We start from the raw sequence: 22,413 nt of genomic DNA, 5'->3' as shown, positions 1-22,413 counted from the left end.
AGAGACAAAGCTCCCAAGAGCTGCTTAGTACTTTGAAGGCTCAGCCACTTCTTTTCTTTCCTCCCAGAGCTGTTGTGTGATCAAAGGAAGCAGATGGAAGAGAATCACTCTGCAGTGACATGTAAACGGAACAAGAAATCCTGATAAGCCCCTGCCATCTCCCTGTGATTTCTGTGAGCTACATGCTGAGCAGAAAACTGTACAGTAGCAAAGCCAGCCATTTTGCATGAGAGACCAGCACACTCACTTGCTAGCTGGAAGCAGCTGCCTCTTCTTGAAAGCCTAAGCATAGAGCAGTACAATTACATTTGCCCAGGCACAGATTATTTAACAGCAAAATCACAAAGGGAAGAAACATGAAAGTACACAAAAAAAAATAAAAAATACAGTCATAAGAATTTTCCTATTGATATTAAAACTAAGTCTGGAAAGGCTGAAATCAAACCCTCAGGCATGAAAAACCCAAGTCCATCATACTTCCCATCTTTTTAATCCTGAGATTATAATTTGGGCATTACAACTGCCTTCAGAGGAGCCTTTAGTACTGCACGTCCAGCTCATTCCTAATACAGAGAATTTCAACATTCCCTGCCCATGACTGTACATGGTCAGAGGAGATCCAACCATCTGTGACTGGTCAAGCAGAAGTGTCTCAAGGGTAAGCACATGAGCAGGATTTTTCCAATCAAAAATGAAGGTAGAATGAACTAAGGAAAGAAGAGATGATGAAAGATTAAAGAGCTCAGTACAGAAACTCTAAAAGGGAGGGGAAATGAAGGAAAAGCAAAGAGCTCTGAAGAATATTTAAAAATAAATTTAAATAATATTATATTCTATTTCCTTCCTGTCATTAGCTGCCAGCAATATCTTTTTTCCTTAGCTTTGACATGAATGTACTTCTCCCCTATGCCATGCAGATAAGGTATTACAACAGCAACAAGACCACAGACAACAACCACAACTGCACCCAGCTTCTGTTAATACAGGCACACAACAGGCTTCCCATTCATCAACAGACTTCCCATTCTGATGAAAGGAAAAAAAAATGTTCCTGGAAAAGGGCTGAAGCAGGGGACATGAGAAGAACGACAGCTATTCACTTTGTGACCTACAGCAAACATTTATTTTGATGTGGCATTGCCTCCATTCATTTGGAACGAAAGCCTCCAGCATGGCTAAGGAGCAGGGAGGGCTGTCCTTGCTCACCTTGGGGCTCATGTCTCACTTCACAAAGCCTCAAGCTTTGTGTTCCCCCTCCAGACTGTCTGGTCATCTCTACAGAGGCAGGAATACCTCTGCATCTGGGTGACATCAATATTGGACGCAGTGAGCACCCACCTCACTACTACAATTAGCTGTATCTAATTATGATGCATAATTACTCATTACAGTGTTATTCAAGAAGTAGCACTGCAACTCCCTATCTAGAAAAGAGCAATGCATGTGGAAGCCATTCTTTAGAATTCCCCATTCCCAGGGGCCAGCTTAATTTTGCTTTTCTAATTTTGTCATCTTTCATTTTTTATGTGAATGTCACACAGGAAAAGCAGCCCTAGAAAAGTGGAACTGCTTATTAAAGCCTAATTAGCCAAGTAGAAATCACTCATGTCTGCTGCATCAGACTCAAGAGGTTCTTGAGCTTCTCCACACCTACAAACCTAAGTGATTTGTAGAGTTCCTAGACACGATTTGGATTCTGTAGGAACAGAGATTATCTTATACCTCTTCTTGACCACAGGTTGAGGAAAAGAGTGGAAACTGAAGGTCACTAAGATAGCTGGAATCAGAATGGCATTTATCTCATTAAAATGAAGTGAAACACTAAGAAATTAATTTCACGTGGTTCATGTGTTAGTAGTTAGGTAATTGCAGCAGCACTTAGGCATTGGATTGCCACAGTGCACACTTCACTGAGTGCTGGGCTACACATCAAGCAGCCTCCCAGACAGGGACTAATTGAAGAGCCAGGTGTGGCACTTTACCAGCAAAACGTGGCTGGCAAGAGATGAGGCAATTACTTATGTAATATTATATTGCTCAAAGAAATAGTGCTCTTCTTGCACTTCAAAATGCTACAGCTTCTATATACTTTGCAAATGAATGCTGAGGCTGTTAAAATATTGCTGAACTCTGAAATAGCATTCCCAAAACAGGGTTCTGATTCTAGTAGATGAGGGTAGCAAAATAGAAACAGATTTTTGAAGAAAGCAGTTTTTTTTGCTTTTTTGGGCATTCACCTATCTTTATGTGCCTGTCAAGAGGATTACTGGCTCCTTAGATTCCCCAAATCTCTGACACATAGGAGATTTAAGAGCATAAGCTGACTGTTTTAACAGGGCTTAGCATCAAATTATTTCCTGAAATATAGATGTGTTAATATTGAAACAAATGCTTTTGTTGCAAGGCTTCCCCCTGCTCAGACTTTAGAAGTCATGATGTGCTACATCAGAATGAGAAGATTTTAAAATGATCTGTCTGCCTTCCCCACTCTCTGGGTAACCAGATACATGTGTACTGCATAGGATGGATTGGGGTTTTTTGTCTCTTGGTTTGGTTGTTTTTTTTTTTGTTTTTTTTTTTTGTTTTGTTTTTTGTTTTTTGTTTTTGTTTTTTTTTTTAAATCAGTCAGGGAAACAAGAAACTGCATCTGAGACTGGAATTTGGCACCTTATAAATAAGGCAGGAGACAAGATGCACTCTGATGGCTGAATACAGTAAGGTTATTCAGCTCTTAGCCTGCCTAATCACTGAAGTCAAATGTTATTAATTTACTGGTGTGATCAAGGCCCAAGGGAGAGAATTTTCCCCTTTTGCACAAATGGCACCATAGGTGGACCAGGAAATTCCTTGGCCAAGGTAGGGGGTGTTGCTCCAGTGCACATGTGCAGGGGATGAAAGAACACCACTCTCTGTGGGCACCACACGAGCAGCAGTGCTGGAAACACACCAGGGAGGGGAAACCCCTGAGCTCTAGTACCTGCAGGGGATCTCAGGCAGGCACTCCAGAGGAGTCCAGTGCCACGGCAGAACCTGGACTAAAAGCAGCCATGGTCACTTGCTATGGCCACCTGGAGTAGTTTGCAGAACATCACTGAGTAGCTGCTGCAATCAACAGATTTTGGCAGGCAGATCATGGAATTTAAGGCTGTAGCAATCCATTGCTAAGAAAAATAGTTGTTAAGAAAGAGAAATGAGATGATGAGTACCACAATAACCACTCTAATACTGTTTCCTATAGCTTCACATGCATCCAGAAAGGCCCAGGAATATAAGCTGTTTCCAGAACTGCTGAAATGTCCAAAGATACTCACATTTGCTACTTTAGACTAATTTGGAAGTTAGTAACTCAGTGTAATTTTGGCTCAGATTCACTGAAGAAAATGAAAAGAGGAAACATTATCTTATGAATGGCAAAGAACAGGTAAAATGGAGGTCAAAATGTTACTTTTAGCAAGCTTTAAAACAAGTCTTATCAAATACTTCTCTATAGATGTTAGTTTGGTGCAAAAGAAGCAAAAAGTGGGAGAAGGAAAATGGCACACCTCAAATGGATCAGCACAAGGAACTGTTTTTTTCTTGTAGTATATGGAGTACAAGGACAGAATTTCCTGGGAATTTTTTCAAGGCATTCAAATTTCCAGCATGCCCATACATTTCTTGAGTACTATTAAACTCCCAGAAAACTTGAGGCTGCCAATGTATCTTTCCCATTTCATACCCCAGAGACAGATCATGTCAACATACTTTTGTCATCCTGGAAGGGTCAACTCATAAGCATGTCTCACAGAAGGCATCTGGGATGGCTGAAAGGGAAACAGCCACCTTCTAGATGAATTTGTGTTAGAAACTTTCACTGCCATATGTTTTCACCATCACAGCAAAAAGACAAAAGTGAGCCAAAGAGCCATGAAATATTACTGAAAAATCCTCCTACAGCCACACCACCAGAAAAACTATGTGCCCCATCTGTTCTTACACAGCAGTACCAGCTCAGCAAATACACCTGGGAAGATCAGTGGCAACGAAACATCAATTTTGTACTATTTTCTTTCCGTTTTGTACTATGGTCCTTCTGTATGACAGTCCTCATGTAGCAGGGGACATCTCATGTAGACTGAATCCAGGCTACAGCACCATGAGTTGGGACTGAACAATTTCACTGCTACTGGGGAAAAGTAAGAGTGACAGTCCCAGTAAAAACACCTACAGACATCTTAAAGTGCTAAAACACAGACAAGCAAAACACCACATGAAATGATGAAAGATCCACTGGAGTCTGACACCAGTTTTGGAACAGGCAAAATTTGCCTTGGACCCCTGTTTTACATAAACAAAAACTCAGCCTCACATCTCACAGTACTGAGGGATGCCCAGAGAAATTGTGGATGACCCATCCCTGGAAGTGTTCAAGGTCAGCTTAGATGGAGCTCTAAGCAACCTGGTCTAGTACAAGGTGTCCCTGTCCACTACCATTCTATGCTATAATAAGTAAAAAATGTATGACGTCATCATGCCTTGAATAACACAAAAAAGATATCTGGCATTGAAACATGAAATAATAAGAGTAATTGTTGCTATTAAATTACAAAATTTATTTTATCAACATTATAAATACTTTATTTCCCTGTTTATCTCCAAAATGAGATAGTAAAACCAGTACAATGGAACAATTTGGAAGCTCCTCAGTTCTACTGAGAAAGGTTCCCTTTAATAACAAATTAAAATGGCAAATGACATTTTGTCAGTCCAGCAATCTCAGTAGCTGAGCATCCCTAGGGGCTTTGTCATTCAAATGACACAATTTCAAGTGTGTTTGCATGTGTATGTGTGCATCTATATACATGCATACTGATATTTATAAATATACATATGTATAGTAATATACACACATTAACAGACACAACCACTGAACAGATGCTTTAGTAAATCAAAATGCTTTACATGTAACTTAAGTGGACTCCCAGCTGCACACTGGAATTTGGGCCCTGCCCAGTGCAGGCACAGTTGTACTGTACTAACCTAGACCCCAAGTGCTCCAGAGATTCCATACAAATGTGTTACCTTTAACTGCTGCAGAGCCTGCTGCTTCTGGTAAACCCACCACACTTGAAAAGGGCAAGGAATAGTCCTGGCCCCAAACTGCCCTCAGTGAACCAACTTCTGATATTGCTTGCCACACGAGTCATTGTGGAAAACATCAGATGTGCTCCGTTTCCTGCAGATACCAAACATCACCGGTATCTAGTGCATCATGTGTGCAGTGCTTCAGGACACCTTGGACGTCAAAGGCACCACATCCAGCCCATTCCTGCCCTACCTCCAGTGCTGGGGGCTATTTTTATCTATTTTTATCATACAATAGCTGTCTCCTGCTGAGCACACAGCACAGACAGCTTTCCAGAGGCTCAACAGGCTCACTCTGATCGTACCATCGTACTCCAGCTTTCGGTGAAAAAAACAAGCCATGCTCTCTCAAGTGGTCTGAGTTCCTCTGAGCAGTCCAAATGGCACAAAATTGCTCAGGAAATCTGCCCATCCTGACAAGCTTCTCCAGAGCCAGCCACAGCTGCAAGCACCTCCTGGGTACCAGGGATAAGCTGACAAGGGAAGGACAACTGGGGGCAGAGGGACCAGAAGCAGCTCCCTTATCATAATCCACATCTGGCCTCTGGAGGCTACCTGTGATGAAAGCAAGCTGCTTCATGGGACTAAAGGATCAGGGAGATCTCACAGGCTCAGTGACTATACTCAGCTTGGCCTCAGCACAGGACAGACCAAACTCCTGTGCTATTGAAACTTCCTCCATTTCTCAGATCAGTAAAGAAAACCAAAAGATTAAAGTGATGATAACATAATTATTGTTTCCATCAAATGTATAGAAATATTACAGTAATGTCTTTTCTCCCAGCTGGGAAATGATGCAAGGCCTACCATGAAACCACAATGTGAGGATCTTTCCTTGTGGAAATATCACACGCACCAAAACTATATTCTGAGTTTTTATTTTAACAGTTGCCAAATTCTGTTCTAATATATACACGTACTTATTTTCTCCACAAGTCCCTGGATAATTATCAAGGGAAGTAATTTGGCTTTCATATTTTATTTTATTTTTTAAATGAGAACGGTAAAGACAGAAAATAAGACAAAATACATTTCATGTCGCCATTGATCTATAGATTACAAATATATATAGTTTCCTTCCAGAGGAAGAAATACTAAAGAAATATTTTGCCTGTATCAAATGAACTTTTCAAAAGAGGAAAAAAATTAAAATACATTGTTCAGCTCCCCCTTTCCTATTACAACAATCACTCGTGCTTAAAAAAAAAATGCATTCATTTGATTTTCTCCACTTCTACCAAAGAAGAAAAACTTATCTGAATAATGACCTGAGTTATTTTCATGGTTTCCAAATGTATGCAACCCCGATGATCGCCATCTATTAGAGAGCTACCCCTAGCAAGGGATGTGAAAACAAACACTGGTGGATCTTTCAAATCAAACAACAAAGCAAAATTCAAAAATGTATTGCAAGAGTTATGCCAAAAGTCAGCCATGAGCGTCTTCATGGGCACTGGTCTGACAAAGTAGAAGTGGAAGCTCTGCTATTTTGTCAACTGAGATATCTGTAGCAATTAGAAATCCAAAGATGAAACATTTTATTTATGCCTGTGTATTTGTTTGCTTTCTCTTCCTTTATGGTTATAAGACAGAGAACAGATGAGTACAGAAGACACAGCTGGTCTTTACAGCAGCTAAGCTTTACATTTCAAACCTATTGTGGGCAACAAGGCAATGAGCTGCTGCTTGTCTTTCTCCAGGAACAGACTTCGACAGACTCCCCAAAACTTGGTGCCCTTGAAAAATCAGATAGTTTACAGGTTCAGCCAAAGAAGGTTTTCCTATTCCCAATGTGACCAGGCCAGTGCCCATTTGTTTCTAGGCAGCAATGAGCCCAGGGTGGCTACTGATGTTCCAGGTCTCCTTCCTCCCTCTGGCTGTGCTGCAAAGGGGACTAGGTCTGTCATTAAGTCCATCAGAATTCCCTCAGTCTTGTACAAATCTCTCCCCATGGTAAAACCCATCTTTTCAGAAGTAAAGAACTAAAGAAGCTATCAACTTCAGGCAGGCCTGAAACCTGAGAAGAACTGGGTCAGCCATTACAGGTATAAAAGTGATATGAGAAACCCTCCTGGTGCCTTCCTGCTCTGCCATTCAGCATGGTGTATCCCATAGAGCTCCTTTCCTTGTAAATGCCTGTCTCGTGAGGATACCATAACCGCATGCCCAGCAACGATGAGGTTAGGTTTTGTCACTGCTGTAAATCTGACCATGCCGCAAACCCTGGGAAACAGGGCAATAAATAGCATCCTCTCCAAAAGCAAGGAAACGCCATGGGGGCTGAGTACTGACAACACAGCTTCCAAGAGGATGGCGGGGAGGGAATGTAGCTGGTAAAAACACTGGATATTTCTTAAGGGCATCCAGAGCTCCTCAAACATTTTGCTACTGCCTAACCATTTGTGAAGACAACACAGATAACAGGTAATATTTAACTGATGAGAAGTGAGGGGAACAGGAGAATAAAAGCAATGCAGAAACTGTAAGGATGGAGGACAGCCTGGTTGGGTGGCTTAATGTACCAGTTAGTTTGGATTTTGTTCCCCCACACCCTCTTTACTCTTTCCTTTTTTTTTTTTTTTTTAAATAAATTATACAGATGAACATGGGAGAAGTTCATGCTACTTGCTGGAAGCAATAAAGGTAAATTTTCGTGGCCTGTGGATTCCACAGACCTTTGAGTGTCCCACCTCATCCATCATGGGCTAACTAATGGAACATAACCGTTCTGTGGCAAGACTCAGTAGCCCTTAGAAACTGGTGGCATGTCTTCAGGTATTTTCCTCGAGAGTGAGAGACATGTGGGTTCCAGCAGTTTCTTCCTCACACAATGCCCGAGTGCCTCAGGTGTGGTCTCGAGATTTCCAGGGATCCTCTCAGACATTTTCAGACATCAGACTGCTGTCTCTAGGTCCTCATGGGAAACCATTTGATAGTTTTGTCGACTCTCCAGGTAGGAGGCCAGATCTGGATCACCAGCTTGCTGAGCCCTGTCCCGAGGGGTCTTACCCTGTAATAAGAAACATGAAGAGAAAGTCTTGTGCTAACACATTTAGAACAACAGATGATTTCTAGGCAGAAGATGATTAACAAGTCAGAAACCACTTGTCTGGATTTCATCTGTTTCAGAAAGCTTTTTGCAACATAAAATTCTGCCATCTGAACAAGAATGATAGAATCATAGATGACCTCTCTTCTCATTATAGGCTACCTCACAGAGCCCAAGAAAGCAAAAATTAGTTTTGATTGCCCATCTGCAGAAAAGGTGCTTCTGACTCTGGAGTCCAGAGAACCAACTCACTCTCAGCTGCTGACCACAGGGTGCTTGTGCTCAGAAACTCCAGAGAGGCAGCTTCTGGACCATGCTCCTAAGCAATCAGATTGTTGGAATGACAGAATATTCCTTGGATTTCATTTTTCCCAGATTTCTTTCTCAGTCAAGCTTACACCAAGAGAGTGCTGTGGTTAGTGTCACAACTGTGAGCATAGGGGCAAGCTAAGGCAAAAGAAAATAGTTAGCCATCCTCACAAAGCAAGCCAGCCACAATAACCAAGCCTCACAGATGCTGTGCAATCAGAAATCAAGGCTCCTGCAGGTGGTCTTTCCCCACAGACCTCTCTTTTGACCACACAGGAGGAGGATAGTGCTGTGCCATGGAGATGTCTCATTCACACCCAATGCACCGAATAGTTTGAGGCCAGGCTCTTACTATGGTGACAGTGACCCACGTTGGGGACTGAACTCTTGTGTTTGTTTAAATCAATACAGTTTTCTGTATAAAAATAGCTTGCTTCAAAGGAGCTGCCTTCGGCACACACAAGGAAGCCTCAGTTATGCAAAGAGCAGGGACAGATGCTGCCGGGTCTCGCTCGGCACAGGGGTTTGTGAGGGACTGATGGAGCTGTGTTACCTTGGAGTCTGTCTTCCTCAGAGAGGCTCCCGCATCCACCAGGAGCTGGCAGACGGCGCGGTGGCGCTGGCAGGCTGCCTTATGTAGTGCTGTCTCACCCCTAGACCAAAGTACAGAAACCAGCCGTGAGACACAGCACACCAATGTACATTTATGAAGCATGAGGAGCAGAGGATAGACACAGAAGGATGCTGCATTTCTGCAAGGTTCCCTCTTGCTGGCAGAGGTAGCCATGTGCACTCTCTCCCTTAGCATCTACATCTTTTGACTCAGTAGGAAAGCCTGCAATGCACAAATAGTAGATGAAGAATTTCTGAGGGATGGGAAAGAAACATTGACAGATTTTATGTATTCAGAGGACTGAATGTCACATTCTCATCCAACCACCAGCTCTGTTAACTGCTGCAAAGGCAAGCTAGCCACCTTCTTATTTCACAGCAGGTGAAACAGCAACAAGGTTTGTTTCTTCCTGCAATTTCTTTCCTCAACCTCATTCTTGGAGCCATCCTAGAAAAATCCTACTCATCAAAGCTATGACTGGTGCACTTGCTGCACCAGTTCTGATACTCTGCTCTCTTGGATGTATGAGAGCAAGAACTCTCATGTGTTTTCCACCACTGGACTGCTGAGGTACTGGGGAAGATTAAATTCATGCTTTTCAGAAGAGAAGACAGTGTGGTGGGAGCACATTTATTGCAAACCTTCTCACTCAGACTGGAGCTAAGTCTGACAGGATTCTAAAACTGACTGAAACTGACTTACTCTTTACTGAGAGTAAAGAAGTCTATCTAGATTTGGCCAGGAAGAGAGGAAAGTATGCTTTGAGTGGGTTGAGAAGGAGTCCTTAATGCCAGTATCCAACAAGTAGGGCCATTACATAACCTATGCTATGAAATAACAAATTATAAGAAATACATGTTGTAGGACAAATCTTGCAACTACCTACACAGAGTGCGTAAGGAAATCTCAGCCCCCATCCATGACAGAGGATGTTGAAATATCAAGAGGCAACCTTGTAATCAATACGCCCTTGCTGCATAAGAGCTAGTGTCAGAATATGATAGCATTCTATTTCCCGCTGAGGATCAAAAGAAAAATTCATACTGCCAGTTACAGCTTGGACCTTCCCTTTCCTAGGGTTAGAGGTAGAGGAACCTCTGTAAGGGGAAGCCCTCATAGCTGTGCTCACTGACACTTGATGTGGTTGTGCTACAACCCTGGATGAAAAGAACTAGGCAGTCCATCCAGTCCCTGTCACCTCTGGACTTCACTCATGCACCTTGTGCAAAAGGTGTTCTCTGTTAGCAGGGGAGGGCACTGTGGGATGAGAAATGGTAGGCTTGATCCCTATGAAAAAGACTGGTTTTATTTCATATGTATTACACATATTTTCCAGGATTATTCATGCTTCCCTTACATACTTTGGTGAAACTTTGATTATACAAGGTGTAAAAAAAATTGGGAATTGGAAAGGAAAGTAATTTTTTGGGGTTGGGTTGGGGCTTTTTTGGTTTTTTTTTTTTTTTTTTGTTTTTTTGGTTTTGTTTTGGTTTTTTTTTTTTGTTTTTTAACAAAAATGGAGGTGATTGATGTTTTAAGCCCTTGATGGAAACATTCAACTGCACAAGTCCTGGCCACTTGGGAGAGCTAAGGCAGAGCACCCTGGATGAATCAAGAAGGGACTGAAAAAAAAGGTGTAGAGTAAGAAAAGTAATTTCCTGACTTTTGGAATTTTACTCTTCAGGTTGGTCCCTTAGTAGCTGGAGGCCAGAAACATCAAAACACATGGCAGGGCTTCTATACCTCTAGAAAGATCAAGGAAGCATGGGAAGCAATAGGAAGAAAGTCGTCTGTGAATCCAATGAATGTTTGTTTTAGGCAAGAAAGCCACATATGAGGTGGTTGGTGTGTGGTTTTTAGGGGGCCTTCTGTTTGTTTGTTTGGTTTTGAAGAGTTGTGCCATTTTACAAGCTTTTTCCTTTTTAACAGTTTGCACTTGAAAACCAAGAGTCTGCTAGTTTAACACACATAATGTGGAGGACAGAGTAGGTTGTACTTACGTTTCACTGTCTGTCATGTCCAGTAATTCAGATGGACCTGCAAAAGACAGTCAGGTATGTCATAAAGCATTTGTCTGCATGCGTCAAAAAATATGTCTACCAGGAGAAGATTCCCAGTAAAGAATATATAAAAGAAGCCAAGTGAAAGCTCAGCCTGCAAAATATGTCAAACTTCAATGTAATATATGCTCGTGTAAGCCCTTGCACTAATAAAATTCTGAATGCACAGTCGCTGCTGGAGTGTCCGCAACAGGGAGTAGCAGCCTCTAAATTATACTGGGAATGAATATTCATGGAGTTTATTTTCTCACTCTTCACCTTGCTCAATTAAGTGGTTCACATAAGTACAGTACATTGAAAATGCTGATATACTGGAAACCCTGATATATTGCAAGTTAAAATCTATTGTTGGCATTAGAGGGAAAATGTCATTAGGAAGTTGAAATTAGCCAAATTCCATCCTGAATGACATCCCTGTGCTACTCCATTTAGTAGCATTATACAAAATGTAGATCAGGGTGGAAAATTCCCAGCGGTCTTTATATTGATATGCAAATCCTGTACTCTACTGGTTAGCAATGATCAGGAAAGTAAGATTAAGAAAAACAGAAAAGATTTTTGTTAAGTGGGGAAAAAAATAATACATTTATGTTAATGTCCTTATGTCCTTGATATTCACTACAAGGCAGATATTTGTAGAGGCAAATTCCATTGCTGAATTACAGTAATATGGAAAGGCTAGGATCTGGATATCACTTGAAAAAAAATAACTTTTCCTTTGCAGTCTGTCATAGTATTCTTCTCTCCCCTGCTCTGGAGTGTAGTGTTAGATGGTATAGGGCAGTTAGCAAGGGGAACAGGGAAACTTTACAAGACTTCCTTCCTGCGCATGAGTATTTCTCTCCAGTACGCTGTGACTTTGAAATTCAAGAGTCCTCAAGAGCTTACAGCAAATCTCACCTGAAAGTGAGGAATTTCACACTACTGGCTTACAAAGGCCTACACACAACCTCTCTACACTCCTTTTAGTCTGAGTGTATGTCAAAATGGATCAGAGCAGCCTGTCTTTACCTCACTGCTTTTACAATGTACACATGAAGTATCACTGGGGCTCCTGAGCGGCAGGCATCTCGTTCATTTCATCTTCTGCCATCATGAGAAAAACGATGGTGCTTAGTCCTCAGTGCACAGGGCTTTGTGTACCACTGCATACTTGCCATGACAGCTCTCCAAGCTCAGTAGCCACTGTCAACTATTGAATGCAGCCTGACTCTACCACCACACATTCTCATCTCCATACTTGGCAGTTGTGTGTTCACTCCTGCCTATCAAAAAGAAGAATCAGTCACTACCCCTGAGCTCCCAGGACCACGAAGAAGGATAAAGGGGGATAAGCAGAGCCTCTTGTTGAGAGGAAAAAAGATAATGACTGAGAAACTAAAAAGACAATTAAAGAAATACACATGAAGAAAATGAGTCCTTTATATTTCCTAGGAGAAAATCGTGTTCTCTCAAAAATAAAAGTAATTTCCCCTAGCTTCCTGCAATGCCACATCTCAGTGATAGGTAAGCAGGAATGGCTTGCAATGTGTTATAGAAGACACTGCCACCTATTATTTCCGCTCATGGTTGGACCAAGGAAGGTTATATTGCCAAGGTGGAGCAGGGTGACAGGTCTGGCTTTGTGGGACATAGAGGTACTTGCTCAGGTAAGCGGAAGAAGCTGTTAAAAGGTAAGTAAAGGCAGTAAAATAGAGAATATTCAGAAGAATATGACCTGAGAGGGAGAAGAAAGTTGGGGCAGAGTGGGTCTGGAGAGAAGCCAAGGGTAATGGAAAACTGGTGTGAAGCAGAAAGAAATAGCAGGGCTAGGACAGAGGAGCTCAGTGCTGAGGACCCTGAAGGGAGTCTGTGATACAGACCTGAGGAGATGACAAGTACACCTCCCCTAAGTGCCAAGGGTGCTCTCCTGGATGCTGTCCCAAATTAAGCATTTCATGGGAGAACCCTGACTCCATCTGAGTTGTACGTAAGGGCCAGATACTGGTGTTAATAATTAGCTGCATGACATGGTACCAGGATGCTTTAATTTCATTCTCTCTGGCCTGTCTCTGAAGCTGGAATGTCCCAACTCACAGCCTGAGCAGTGCCCTTTACTTCTTTATTTTATTTTCACTTGTCCTTCTCTTAAACCATCTCACGCCCTCCTCCTAATTCCCTTTCCCCTCTTTTTTGGACCTCATTTTTATATCAGTCTCCCTGGCGCTGCCAACCGACCATTCCAAATCCCCCTCTGCCCGGGGACAAAAGCTGCACAGATGTGGGAAGGGCTGGCACTGGGAAAGCTAACGGCACTGTCATCCTGACCCAGCAGGGAGGCGGCTGTTTCACTCTGGGACAAGAGGCAGAGAAAGAAAAGGGGACCAAGGCACGGAGAGAAAGAGGACAAAATAACCCAATAGAAATCCGGAAGGGAAATGCATGAGTGAGATTTCTATCAAGGAAAACAGCAGGGGGGGAAATAAAAACAAAAGATAGAAATGTGTGGAGAGGTGGAGGGAGGAAAAAAATAGAGAGAGAAAGGGAAAAAGAGACTGGGGGGCTGAAGAATGGCAGGATGGGGATGGGGGACTGGGTGGGGGGAGATATTCACTTGAAAAGAGCTGAAAAGCATGACACACTGAGGGGAAGCCCAGCTGAGATCACTCTCTTTCCTCAACAGCACCCATAGACTGTCTGTGTAGAATTATTAACTTTTTTCCTTCTCTCCTTTTGCCCTCTTTCGCTCCACCAAAGCCCTTCTCCGGTTTCTCAGAAGGCAAAGCAGCCTGGGCTGGGTATGGGAGGAGGGAGGGCAAGGAGACTCAAAAGCAGCTGCTCCTTCACTAAGCTCACTACAATAAAAAAAAAAAAAAAACCCAACACTTTAGGTGACCATATTTCAGAGGCATTTCCAAAATATACAGCTCTACACATTCTTGAACGGCCTCTGAGCCCACAGCTTAGCCCTCTCCAAATGATGTGGTTACCGATACCCACAGGAGACCCACAGATGTTAACCCCTGCCAGTCCTGTGTCCTGTCAGTCCTTCATAGAACTGAGGAAGAAGGGTATTAACTCTAAGCAGTAATGTCAGACATTATCAACATTTCTGGATATTTATCTGTCAAAACCCTCTTTGTTAATAACCTGATTGGGGTTATTATCTGGGAGACAAAACTGGATGTGGATCCTTACCTTCAAAATAGGAGTATTTTTAAAATAACAGTAAACTGGAAATTCAGAACTATTTCTAATCTTTCCCCAACACCACACTTTATTTTTTTTTTTTTTACCTGATGGGAAAATTAACAGTGGTCTTTTCTGCTAGTGTCTTTTAGCTCAGAATTTCCACTGTAATATAGAGGCTAGACAGGTTGTACATGTACATGTACAGGTTCCTACATGTCGGTCAGCCACATTACCCTAAAATTTGGTATGCTTGAAATTAAAACAGGCTATGTTACACCTTGTGCCTTCCAGAAAAAAATTAAACTGTTTTCTGTTCAGGCCCCTCACAAATGACCACTACCATAAAACATTCTGCAAATCTAGGCCTACTAACAAGTGTCATGCAAACTCTCTCTCATTGTGTTGCTTTCCGACGACTATTCAAACTTTGTCTCCGACACACATCCCTGTCACAGGAAAATTTGCTTTCCCAAAGCTATCCAAGGAACTTCTGAATCTGGTCAGGATGCAAATCCAGATTCACTGATGGCTCTTAGCTCTGGACTTTGCAGCGCTAAGATTAATGAAAGCGTCATCTTTTTTTTATTATTCAGGGGATGCTTTCTATTGAAGCAAGGACATTGAGGTTTGAGGACACAGAAATGTTAAGGATGGGATGCCCTACATATTGTCTGTTGCAGCAGAAATTCCCACCACAACCTCTAAGGCAACTGTAAACGTCTTTCCTCTCTTCTGTTTAAAATCAAAATGCCATAGATGAACTTTACAATTCTTGCTTGTCTTTTGAATGTCTAGAGAAGACAAAGACAAGGCAAATGGAATTATTTGTATAATGCTTATAAATTACAAACTTTTCACAGCTGCCAAATAAAGACTCCAATCCAAGTCTGATACCAAATACAGGTGATTTAGGAGGCCCCTTTTCTAACAGAGGTTCTTAAGCCTTCCTTAATTCTGCTTGTGTTAAGCAAGTAGACAGTTAACTCTTCTCTAATGTACATGCATTAGGATGCAATGCAGTTGCTGACTGCAGCATTAAAAAGCTGTGATTGTGATACCTACTGAGTTTGGCCCACAGTTTCTAGCTAAGCATTTCTTACCTCAGCTACAGACAAGTTCTTAAAGCTGACCCTTCTACTAAAACCGAAAGATTCCTGATTTAGGTGGGCAATCTTGAATGAGTGATAGATCTGTGTCTCTATGTATCTGCCCTTCCTGCACAGGGGATAGACACAAACTGTTTTACAGAAGCAGCAGCCAGCACAACTCTTCCTGCGGCAGCAAGCAGCTGTTGTCCTGACACCTACTACATTGGTGCTTCAGCTGCTATTCCTGGCTTGTGCTGGGCCACTGCAAATTATCTGGAGGCACCGCACAGCAGTCCCCATGTGTGACTCACCCCTGCTATTTCTAATTTAAGGCAGGTTATTTTCCTCCCCTTAACATCTGAAATAATTCTGATCGTGATCACAGAATAACCTTTCATATAAATGTGCCCTGCATGTTTGCAGAATAGACCATCTTCACAAAGGACAGCTTTAGCACCACTACAGCATTTTCCTTCCTTTGTAATTCTAGTTCTATGAGTGCCACTCCTGTATTGCACTGGATTTATCCCACTGTTTTTCAAACTAGAAAGTTAAAGTTCCTGGAGAAGTGGGTTTGGTCTTCTTTTTTTGCTGTTGTTTTTTAGCGATACTCAGAAGATTTTTCCCTGTGTGGTTAATAATAGATTTTCTTTGCTGTGTGCTTGAGGGTATTTTACAGTGGAACTCCTATTATCATTCACTATCCTCAGCCGTATATTGGGAAGCACACAGAATCCAGAGGAAGTGTGACTGGGCAGAGGTAATTGCCAGAACAGAAGTAAGACTCATTTTTATGAAATTTTTATGGGTGGATATTGGCAGAAACAAGAAGCTCCACACAGGGAAACCCTTAGATATTAGTAGCATAGGATCAGGTCATGTACAGTAATTAATGCTGAGAAGATGCCAAATGCCAGCGAATGCAAAGAAAACAAGGGCATTATGATGATGATGATTCAGCAAGAGAGCTCATTTGTGGCTGATAAGTGCCCAGAGTAGAAATGAGTTTCATTAATTGCTTGGTGGAAGAAGAGCGGGCGCCTCTATTAGATTGTGCATTGTCCCATGCTCTCCCTGATCCCCAGAGAATGTTAAACAGTGTGTTTGGAGAAGCCCAGAGGACATATGTCTGGAAAGCTGCAAAAGCTTCCTGCCATCCTTGGGGATAAAGAAGGGAGAGAGGAACTGAGCTGACATTTGCTCAACCTTCTGATTTGTCTTTGTCTAACAGTCTGTAATCCCTTACATTTCTCTATTTGCTTCAAAAATTCCCATGGATTCCCTGCTTACAATCTTATTAGTTTAAATTTTCTCACTTTAAATGTTCACCAAAGGAACAGTAATTAGGTCAGACTGTCACTAAGTTAAAGTATACGTGTTCAATAAAAATCCTAGAGAGGCATCGATGAATTGGCACAGGTCATGTGCAGTGTGAGAAGACATCAGGGGCAGTAATAAAATAAAGCAAAATTATGCCTGTCTACAGAATTCAGTAGCACATGTGTGCACTATGACTAATGCAACAATCCAGAGCAGGTAAATGTAAGGCAGAGTGAGCACTGGTAAGGTTTGCTAGAACTGGTGAGAAAACTGGTCATTATTTGGATATAAGGCCAACTGCACTGCCCTATCCATGTGTAGGTATCTATACATAAAGGAGTAAACGAACAATTCAGGCCCTCTCAGATTTTTAGGGCACGGTTCCATTGCCCACACCCAGATATTTTGTGCTTTTTGATATACCATGAGGCAAGCCTTGGGATGCACTTGGAATGATGGAGATGCTTGCTTGGGCTTTGGCTGTCAGTGCAGGTCAGACCTCCTCTGGGCCTTGTGTGCTATCTTGTAGACCCAAGCAAATGTCCTGGATATCCAAGGGCAAATGACATCAGACATTTATGTTTATCTAAATGAATAAAATGCACATGTAACTCTTGCCTGAATCATTTTCTGGGCTCCAATGACTACCTTGACTAAGATGTCCTTTGAGTTAGTCATGCTAGAAGCCTGCTGCTATTAAGGATGCCCTCCTCACTTCCATCTGCCACCAAAAGTGCCTCTGTCACATCAGAGCAAATGAACTAAGTTACAGATTGCTGCTGACAGTACAGGAACTTGGACCTATAGAATACCTGACACCCATAAGTTAATACCTAACTTAGGGGTCAAGGTTGAAGAGATGCATTGTTGCTTCTTCCTTTCTTAGGAGCTGTGCTTTTTTCTTCTCTCTGTACAATTTATGCAATACCTTGGAGCAACAGCTAACACTTATTCTAATTACCAGGGGCAGTCTCTGTGTTCACACTAACACTGCTGCTGAAATAATGTAGCTGATTTTGACATCCAGAAGCCAAATTAGCCACTGATATTTTGAAGTGGGGTCAGAGAAGAGAAAACTTTTCCTACAGGAAGGAGGCTGATAACTCTGACTCCAGCTCTGTGTGCAGAGCAGTGACTATTTTACTGTGCCACTCTCCAGCAGTGAGGGAACAAAGTTGCAGTGGTTCAACAGGCAGAAGCTCCTAAATGTGACTGCCTCAGACGCAAAAAAAAAAATGCTGCATAGCCTGTAATCTACTGACAAAGATAAGAAGCATGAAAAGGAAAAAAGGGCAATAGCATGATGACAGTCCATAAATACAAAATGGAGATCATAGGTTTTTGCTGTTGGGTGGTCTTGAATCTAACAGACATAATATTCTAAGGCTGGAATGGAAGATAGATGAATTTGTCTCGAAGTAAGGAAGCAGATTCCTGACCAGCATGTTACTAAATGCTGAAATAATAACAATGGTTGTATGGGCTCTTTGTCACTGTAAATGTTTTAATAGAGATTAGATGCTTTCTACAACATACATTCTAATTGAAAAACAATTCAGAGGATCCCTGTGCCAGAGGTTTTAACTAAAGCTTCACACTGCCTCTTCACAGCCCCCCAGCTGATGCAAACCTGAAAATATCATCCTCCTCAAAAGCCATTCTAATTCTTCTTTTCACACTTTGCCTGGAGCCATCACTCTCATTGCTACTCCATTCCCAGCCTCCTGCTCACACATGCTACAGGTGGACATTCCACTGAGGGGCACCACAGATGAGTGAGCCCACCTCCCGCAGCCAGGTGTGGTTTTGCCTGAGTGACACTGGGCTGAGGTGCAGCTCTCTGAGGATCTGCCCCAGGGACTCACCATGCTCCAGGATGTATTTCACAATCTCGCCATTCCCAGTCTTGGCTGCGTGGTGCAATAAGGAGCAGTGATCAGGTCCTTGGATTAACAAATTGGCTCCTTTTTTACAACATTCTATGAACTGGAAGGAAACAAAAAAAAGAGAGAGGAAAAAAAAAAAACCCATACAGAATTATAAGATGGGAGGAGTAAAAAAACAAATATATCAGTAAATTCTTTACTGGTTCTCATTGTAAGTCAGTACCAAATAAAATAAAATAAAATAAAACATTAATTTAAAGCTAGCTTTTAGGCCCTGATATAAAACATCTGAAACCAGAAGTATTGACAATTATATGGGTAAAGAGAACAGTCTGTATTTCCTAAACAAGGAGACATTGCTACTCTACTGGTGATGATTTATTGCTTGCTAGGAATGCTTGCAAACCATATCTGGCAATGTTGTTGGGATATATTAAAATATATGTACTTGATAGAAAATTCTGGCTTCTTTGCTGAAGACTCAAATTTTTCCTCAGCACAGGAGTCAAATATTTTCTGACTATATAAGAAAACTCCAACTCAGAATTTCACAAGGAGATGAGGTGACTGTCATGGATCTCCCTTGTCACAGTGCACCCTGTTCAGGGCTGGCCAAGGAGGAAGCAATACATGGGGTAAGAATAAGAGGGAAACAGCAACCAGGGAGGTCTCAGAAATGCTGCAAACTTTGGGGGAGGGAGGGTGGGATTTGCAGTGCAGATCACTGCAGAAAAAGGAGAGAATTGCTACAGCGAGGACTCTATTATGATGCAGCACATCTGAAGAAGGACGAGGAGTTTCCCCATCAAAGCCAGCTCAGGCAAAACATTTTCAAGAAGTGTAAAGGAGACAACATTGTTATGACTACTTGAAGGACTGCTCCCTAGATGCTGCAGCCACAAGAGCTGAGGCAATGGTAGAGAAGGGAGGCAAAATACCTGCAGGCAAAAAGTTGGCCTAACAGCACTGTCATTTTTACAAATGGCTCCAAGCTGGCTTCTCACAGATAAAATTGCTATCATTAATCACAGTCCTCATCCAAATTCGAGAGCATGTTTTCAGATCCTGACTTGGCTACTGAGACAGGCAGCCTGAACAGCTGTCTGATGCGGGACTGCAGTCATTGGCACAAAAAAAAATTGCATGAGTAGTTTTGCCTCCCAAACTTACTATACCAAGGCACTACATGTTTTGAGACATCCATCAGGTGATAAAACAACCAGCTGAGGTTTGTTCTACCTGGTCTCGTGATTGCCTAGATAGACTTTGAGCGAGCTAGTGCTTAGGGTCTTGGCCACCAACCTCACTGGTGGAAAATATGCTTTCCTGTGTAATGCTGTGTCAGAATTACCCTGCTGTTCAACACTGCCAATACAGTAATTTCCCTGTTAGTGACTGGCACATTGCTCTGTGCAGTGGGCTCTGAATCCTGGGCAAAAAGGCTCTGGCTAACACCAAATCCTATTCATGCAAATTTCACACCTCACCTGAATTATGTGTTCCCCTGGTGTTCAGGATTTCCTGGAAATGCTGTAAAATGGCACTTGCTAGAAGTCCCCACAGCAGCCTATTTATGATTTGAGCAGCGGTGTAATAAAATGTACATTATATCTGACCAGCAAAAAACTGTGTGTAAGTGGATACTCAGTGCTCTGTACCTACCTTCAGTACATCACCAGATATGACTGCCTGTAAAAGTGCTGCAAAAGACAAAAAGAAAACTGATGTCAGGCAGAAAGCAATATGCATACAGCTTCACAGCTGAGGACATAGCTCACAATACATGTAAGTTAAGACTGACATCCCTCAGTCCACTTGCATTCTCATGTACTACCAAAAGTAGGGCAAACCCTGTGCTGACACATATTGGAAAGGCAGAAGATAACCCATGGTGATGAAAGCTGTATCATCATCAAACCATCATTTCCAATGCTCTACTGGAACTGCAGGCTTCTGCCTGAATTTTTCACTTGAGACACTTCTGAGACCTTTCAACAGTGTCCACAAGGTAGACAAGGTCAAGTCTTCAGCACCTGATCCATCACTGAAAATACCAGTGCTATCTGCACAGAGAACCTGAAACTGTCTACAGACAGACCTGCCAGACTTTGTCATGCTGATGGTGGAGCGGTTAGTCAGTCTCCAGTACACTGAGAATCCCAAATTGTAGATGACTGAGTGACAAGAGAGAAATTTCTTAACAATTACTTGTATTGCAGATACATTTTGAGATGTCAGAGGGCAGCAAGTCCCCTGGGTTTGGCAGGCAGGGTCAAAGACAGAGCAAGAGCCAGTCCTCACCTTACCAGCCTTTGTATTGTAAACAGACATGGAAGCAAAAAGAGAAAAAGTGGACAAGGGCTCACAACAAGGCAGGACAGAGCTGCAAACAGCTGGGAGCTTCTCACTACCCACTAGTGTCTGTCCTGAGCCTGTTAAAAAATAGAAGGAAGGCAAAAGCCTGGGGCCCTCTATTGCCCAGAGAAGCTGTTACAAACCTATCACTATGTGGCTGTGTCCTTTTCTCCTCCTTCTCCCTATCATGATCTATATTGTAAAAAAACAATGATGAATAATTTTTCTGAGAAAGCACTTATGTGGTTTGCATCTTCGAAAGCACTAAACATCTGCCTCAACTCACACTTTTTCAAGAGTGTCTAAGACCTTTTCTATCTTTGTGTCTATGCAGTGCAATCAAATTAAGCATTTGCCCAAGTGCCATCCTTGATAAAGATGCCAAAAATTCATTCAGGAGTAAGCAGGAACAAGTGGGGAAAGACAACCGCAGTATAACCCTGCCTCTGAAAAATAGCACACAAGAAACGGCATGGTGGGAATTCCATGATGAGCTTGCTGTGCCTTCAGAAATGACAAGACATCCAAGCTAAACACTACAGAAGAGGAAGGATTGTCAAAGGCAACTCAACAAATGTCCTTTTCATTGAAAACACCTGGGCCTACTATGTGGCTTTCTGGTCTCAGTAATGTGTGCTGTGTGTGCCCACTGGCCACACAGCAGTGGGAAAAGCAAAACCCCAGTCCAGCTAAGCTCTGTCTTGAGGAAGCAGTAATTCTTGCAACTGTAGATTTAGGGCAGTTTTTCAGTGAACATGAGTTAAACCAAATCCTAAAAATCTCCCCGACATCTATGAGAGTGAGTGCACACAGATTTTAGGAATGGAAGAAGGCAAACACCACCAGGTAAGAGCTAGAAGATTCTTCAGTTTTTATTTTCAGTGGTTTACGTCCTTCTTTTTTTTCCCCAATAGTTCTAACAATAGCTCAGCCCAAATCAATATCAGAGCAGAATTTAATTAATGCAATTTGCTTTATCAATTTCCTTCTCTTTTTCCTGATCAATCTGGTCTTACTGACACCTTTATTCTTTAGGCTACAGCAGTCTGAACTTGCAGTAGCTAAAGAATATATATTTTGCACATCTTATATGTGAAAATCAAATGAACTGGTGACATGAGTTTTTCATTGCCTTCAACATCCAATTTTTTAAGACATGGCTTCCCTAAGTCACTTTCCTAAGAGGCAGTGATACATTTTCTTATGCAGGCCATGCTGAAGATTACAGTTCAAAAAAACCCAGAGAGAGCTATGATTCTATGAAAAGCCTGACAAGATGTGAAAAGTCTTCTACACTGAAAATCCATAATCAGAAGTGGTCTGGTGATAAGGCTATTAGGATAAAGCAGCTCTAAAACAAATTCAACATAATTAGACCAATCTTTTCATCTCTTTCCTAAGCCTCAAATCCAGCAAAGCATTTAGGCAAGTGCTTAGC

At 42.1% G+C, this 22,413-nt stretch overlaps 1 protein-coding gene across 2 annotated transcripts in view; it reads right to left on the bottom strand.

Moving 5' to 3' along the window:
• Positions 1-8,017: 8,017 nt before the first annotated feature.
• Positions 8,018-22,413, bottom strand: part of DGKI (diacylglycerol kinase iota) — a 99,463-nt gene continuing 85,067 nt past the window's right edge. For both annotated transcript variants that reach the window (XM_041487495.1, XM_041487497.1), the window contains 5 exons: positions 20,283-20,320; positions 18,600-18,720; positions 11,096-11,132; positions 9,036-9,135; positions 8,018-8,134 (listed from right to left, as the gene is read on the bottom strand). In XM_041487495.1, coding sequence (XP_041343429.1) covers positions 8,018-8,134; positions 9,036-9,135; positions 11,096-11,132; positions 18,600-18,720; positions 20,283-20,320 — 413 coding nt within the window. The remainder of the gene's footprint in view (positions 8,135-9,035; positions 9,136-11,095; positions 11,133-18,599; positions 18,721-20,282; positions 20,321-22,413) is intronic.

This window comes from Pyrgilauda ruficollis, unplaced genomic scaffold (assembly GCF_017590135.1).
Source record: "Pyrgilauda ruficollis isolate IOZ18807 unplaced genomic scaffold, ASM1759013v1 scaffold80, whole genome shotgun sequence".
Taxonomy (NCBI): domain Eukaryota; kingdom Metazoa; phylum Chordata; class Aves; order Passeriformes; family Passeridae; genus Pyrgilauda; species Pyrgilauda ruficollis.
This window is presented reverse-complemented; position numbering and strand designations above follow the sequence as displayed.